This window comes from Silene latifolia, chromosome X, assembly GCF_048544455.1.
Source record: "Silene latifolia isolate original U9 population chromosome X, ASM4854445v1, whole genome shotgun sequence".
NCBI lineage: Eukaryota > Viridiplantae > Streptophyta > Magnoliopsida > Caryophyllales > Caryophyllaceae > Silene > Silene latifolia.
In genome coordinates, this window is record NC_133537.1 from 316603378 (window position 1) to 316609176 (window position 5799).

General features: G+C 38.2%; 1 protein-coding gene across 1 annotated transcript; it reads left to right on the forward strand.

Annotated features, from left to right (window-relative positions):
* The first annotated feature begins 4398 nt into the window (after positions 1–4398).
* On the forward strand, positions 4399–5152 carry LOC141621984 (histone H3.3-like). Its single transcript, XM_074438081.1, has one exon. The coding sequence runs from the start codon at positions 4551–4553 to the stop codon at positions 4965–4967; it is 417 nt and encodes a 138-aa protein (XP_074294182.1). The 5' UTR covers positions 4399–4550; the 3' UTR covers positions 4968–5152.
* Positions 5153–5799: the final 647 nt, after the last annotated feature.

Consider the following 5799-nt stretch of genomic DNA (forward strand, 5'->3'; position numbering starts at 1 on the left):
AAAGTTCCTCCTTCTTGTGGCATAAACGTTTGGCCCATATTTCAAGAGAAAGAATGAGCATATTGGTTAAAGACAATATACTACCTTCTCTTGATTTTACGAATTTTGGGACGTGTGTGGAATGCATTAAGGGTAAGCAAACCAAACACACCAAGAAAGGGTCCACAAGAAGCACTGCTCTTTTAGAAATTATACATACAGACATATGTGGTCCATTTGATGTTCCCTCCATGAGAGGAGAGAAATATTTCATCACCTTTATTGATGATTATTCACGTTATTGTTATCTTTACCTTTTGCATGAAAAATCTCAATCGATGTAAACGCTTTAGAGGTTTACATTAAGGAGGTGGAAAGGCAATTGGGAAAGAAAGTGAAAATCGTAAGGTCGGATAGGGGTGGTGAATATTATGGCAAATATGATGAATCGGGACATGACATCCTGGTCCTTTTGCAAAACTCCTTGAAAGTTTGGGTATTGTCCCTCAATACACAACTCCTGGTTCTCCATGGATGAATGGTGTTCCGAGAGGCGTAATTGAACCCTATTAGAGGTTGTGAGGACAATGATGAGTAATACCAATCTACCCATGAAGTTGTGGATGCATGCCCTTATGGCGATTTGTGTATGTTGGAAATCGGGTTCCCGAAAGCGATTTCAAAGACACCATTTGAACCGTGGAAAGGATGGAAACCAAGTCTTCAACACTTACATGTATGGGGATGCCCAGCAGAGGCACGCATTTATAATCCACATGAAAGGAAGCTTGATCCTAGAACCATTAGTGGCTTCTTTATCGGCTATCCAGAAAAGTCCAAAGGGTATAGGTTTTTCTTGTCCTACACACAAGACAAGAATTGTTGAAACCGGAAATGCCAAATTCCTTGAGAATGGCGAAGTTAGTGGGAGTGATCAGGTAAGGGATGTCGTCGTCAATGAGGTTAGGGTGGCAATTCCAGTTCCTTTGCCCCCAATTTCTATTGATGAAGTTCCACATAATGATAATGTTGACTCAGTCAATATTGTGGAACCTAATGTTGATGATCCTCCACTCCCGAATGATAACATCGCCACTGAGGTTGTTGATACAAAGACCGAAATAACATTAAGAAGGTCCACAAGACCTAGAAGGCCAGCTATTTCAGATGACTATGAAGTATATCAATGTGAATTTGACATTAGTGTGGATAATGATCCGGTTACGTTTTCACAAGCTATGAATAGTGATGATTCCGATAAATGGATTAATGCCATGAAAGAAGAGATGGAGTCTATGGCTAAGAATGAGGTCTGGGAGTTGGTCAATTTACCAGTAGGTCATAAGGTTGTCGGTTGCAAGTGGGTCTTTAAGACCAAGCGCGACTCCTTAGGTAATATTGAACGACATAAAGCCAGACTGATAGCTAAAGGCTTTAATCAGAAAGAAGGCATTGATTATAATGAAACCTTCTCTCCAGTTTCTAAGAAGGATTCTTTACGGATCATTTTAGCTTTAGTAGCTCATTTTGACTTAGAGCTACATCAAATGGATGTGAAAACGGCATTCTTGAATGGGAGTTTGGAAGAAGAAGTCTATATGGCTCAGCCTGAATGCTTCATTATTGATGACAAAGAGGATAAAGTCTGTATATTAAAGAAGTCCATTTATGGGCTTAAGCAAGCTTCTCGGCAATGATATATTAAGTTCCATAATACCATCACCTCCTTTGGGTTTCAAGAAAACACTGTTGATCAGTGTATATACCTGAAGATCAGTGGGAGTAAGTTTGCATTTTTGGTCTTATATGTCGATGATATACTCATCGCATGAAAGTGATTTGGGACTATTACATCAAACTAAAGATTTCCTATCAAGCAACTTTGAGATGAAAGATATGGGAGAGGCGTCCTATGTGATCGGGGTGGAAATATCTCGAGACAGATCACAAAGGACATTAGGGTTGTCTCAGAAAGCCTATATCATGAAGGTCTTAGAAAGATTTAACATGGTAAAATGTAATCCCAATGATGTTCCTATTCAGAAAGGGGATAAGTTCAGCTTAAGTATGTGTCCTTAGACTGAACTAGAACGAAATGCCATGAAAAAATTTCCTTATGCATCTATAGTTGGAAGCTTAATGCATGCGCAGGTCTGTACAAGACCTGACATAAGTTTTGCAGTGGGTATGTTGGGTCGATATCAGTCCAATCCTGGAATGGGTCATTGGAGTGCGGCTAAGAAAGTTTTAAGGTATTTAAAGGGAACAAGGGACAAAATGCTCACTTATAGACATACTGATCAGCTTGAGGTTATTGGATATGCTGACTCAGATTTTGGAGGATGTGTAGACTCAAGGAAAAGCACCTTTGGTTATGTGTTTGCTTTAGCTGGGGGGGCAATCTCATGGAAGAGTGCTAAACAGACAATTATTGCCTCATCCACTATGGAAGCTGAATTTGTAGCGTGCTTTGAGGCTATTATTCAAGCTTTATGGTTGCGAAACTTTCTTTCAAGGATTAGCATTATGAATTATGTTGCAAGGCCGCTGAAAATTTACTGTGATAATGCCGCAGCTGTCTTCTTTTCGAAGAATGATAGGTATTCTAAAGGTATAAAACACATGGAAATGAAATACCTATCAGTTAAGGAGGAAGTTCGGAAAAACACTGTGTCAATTGAGCACATCACGATTAGTGCCAATATAGCAGATCCTTTAACTAAGGGGTTACCTCCAAAGACATTTTTAAAGCATGCTACTGATATGGGTCTGGAGGATAATCATTAAGGCTTTTCATTTGTGTTTGGATCATGTTGGTGTTTTGTAATGATGACACTTATGTTTTGATTAATCAACTTATGTTTTCTTATGATGATGATTTCCGAACGATTTTCTGTATCGTATTATTGTTATTGTATACATTATTATTGCACGATTAACAGAATCAGTCCTTTTCCTCAAGGACATTATCGGGGATTATGTTTGCTCCTTGTACAGACTGATTATTCTACTTGATTGGTCCGTAGTACATGGAAGGACCACTTCTCTTGTATAGTAGTGTTTCCGCCATGACTCAACCAGTTGTTCGGAATGATCAGGGTAATTAAGATAAACCCATTATGTATTCATTTAGTTTTCTGCGCGACTTATGACTCTGTTTGCACATGACATTATGTTTAGGTCAGTAATATGGTCCAAGTGGGAGAATGTAAGAATTATCATATTAATTCTCTATTATGTGGACCTAATTACTAACGTCAGTCACTCTAATAGATAATAGCTAAATATGATGTTTCGGGTTTTTAGTCGGAGTAATAGACTAAGTGGATTACGGTTAATGTTTACAGGCCATTAACATATTAGGCCCACTTATCTAATTATGCCCCTCCTGCCACCTATATAATAAAAGCTACACCTGTTTGTGGTTTTAACCAAATTCATATTCATTAAGAGAAACACACAAGAAGAGAATTAGAATATAAGGAAGGCAGGAGAAGGCAAAAGATTGGAGTTTATCTTCTTGTTGATTTCAAGGAATCTCCTTATCAGATCTAATGACTACTCCACGTAAGTACTCATCTGTAATTATCACTGCAATCAAGATCCTCTAAATTTATGTTTACACTTCAGTCGTATCAAGAGAGTAAAGGGTTGTTGATTAAGAAACATCCAATTTCACAGGCTTTTTTGTGACCTTGAATAGAATTTCAATAGTGACCTGCGTTTTCAGATCCACGCTGTCTTAGCTCTTCAAAAGGCAGCTGACCTTGTAGGTTTATTTGAAGACACTAGTCTCTGTGTCATTAGAGATTTTAGGAATTTGCAAACAAGGCTTTTATTTGATCAACAAGATGTACGAGCTAACATGTGTAGTCACTTAGATTACACTTAAACTTCAACATGATGTATTATTAGATCTTTTAGGAATGAACAACAACATTATTACCATTACGTCTCAATGTCTCCCGTAAATTGCGAGTTAAAGGGGTAAGATGTATGCAACCTTAAACTTGTGTCAGTAACACAAAGAGGTTGTTTCTGAATAACCCGACTACCCAAGATGAGAATGGCATTGAGAACTGCATTGAAGGACTGATACTTCACAAAAATCACAATAGAATGAAGCACGGGTGCAACAACTTAAGTGAGCCAATTTGCTTTATTCCATCCTAATTCAAAATCAAACGAGTAGACGAGTCTTTTGAATTGATTGAAAATGGAAACAATAGTAGTACAAATACTTGCTAAGGAAGTTTTATAAACTTCAAAAGATTTTTTATTTGATTTTCTGAAAATAATACCTGCACGATCCCCATCTTTCTATTTTCAGGCAAAATAAAGAAATCAACTGCACATCAACATATTCCTATCTCCATATCTCTAATTTTTAGGAAACATGACTAGATTGAGGGTCCCACCATGACCCTGCCAGTTTCCTTATCCTGCAAGGTCACTTACACTATAAATACGCATCTGCTATTCCAATTTTAGCATCACAATTTGCAAAACAAACGGTTAAAGAAAAGAGAGGGCAAAAAAAAACCTCCATCTTCCTTCCTGCCTTAGAAAAGATGGCTCGAACAAAGCAAACTGCCCGAAAGTCTACTATCTGCAAGGCACCAAGGAAACAGTTGAGTTACGCCTTCAAGGCGGCACGGAAATCCATCCCAACAACAGGTGGTGTGAAGAAGCCTCATCGATACAGACCTGGGACAGTGGCCCTGCGTGAAATTCGCAAGTACCAAAAGACGACAGAGCTTCTGATTAAGAAACTCCCGTTTCAGAGGCTTGTTCGTGAACTTGCACAGGAATACAAGACTGACCTGCGTTTTCAGAGCCACGCAGTCTTAGCCCTTCAGGAAGCGGCTGAGGCGTACCTTGTTGGTTTATTTGAAGACACCAATCTTTGTGCTATTCATGCCAAACGTGTTACCATCATGTCCAAGGACTTCCAGCTCGCTAAGAGGATCAGAGGCCAAATTGCTTAGGGTTTCTACTGCAGTACTATAGTATCTAAATTATAAATAAAAAGTGCAGCGTATGTCGTTTAACTGTTTAAGCTGATCACTAGAACAATGTTTTACATTGCTTGTTACCATGTCTAGGACTCTAGGGTATAATACTAGCTACTTTCATGCATATTAATTGAGTTTCCAGTTTAATTGATTCGTAATACTCTGGTTTTCTTCACATTGTTGCTTCTGTTTGTCTTCGCATCATTGCTTTTGAAACAATGATTGTCCTTCCTACATTCCTACAAGTGCTAAGTATATGCTCGCTGCAAAAAATTCTAGAGCAGATCGTCAAGAGATAGGAATAATGACAAAAACATGTTTAGACATACATTCCCGTCTCAATGTTCGAGTAAAACTAATGCTGTTCAGAATTCAGATTCATATCAGGCAACTAAAAACGATATTTTCACCATCAATGCGCTCTAGGATAACATACTTGGCTTCTCCTTGTGCTAAGCTTGTACCATTTTATGCTCTTCAAGGTTTCCTACATCTATCATGATCACCTACTATTATAGTGCTTCGATTTTCAGTAAATTTTACTCCCTCCGACTCAACAGATTCTTTACACTTTTATTCATTTGAGAGGAGTAGTTTAATAAAACGTAAAGAATCTATTGAGTCGGAGGTAGTAGTTGTCATCATATTCACAAGATCCATTATTTCATGCTTTTATAGTGAAGCCATATTAACAAGCAAACATGTTGATGTCAGTTACTAGCGGGTAAAGTTATTGAGCAGTGGCACACTGGCACTTGTGACCATCGACCATGGTTCAAAAACCCATCACTTTCAAAATTGCATA

Coding starts and splice junctions, on each gene's coding strand:
- LOC141621984 (XM_074438081.1), top strand. CDS start 4,551: ATGGCTCGAACAAAGCAAACTGCCCGAAAGTCTACTATCTGCAAGGCA.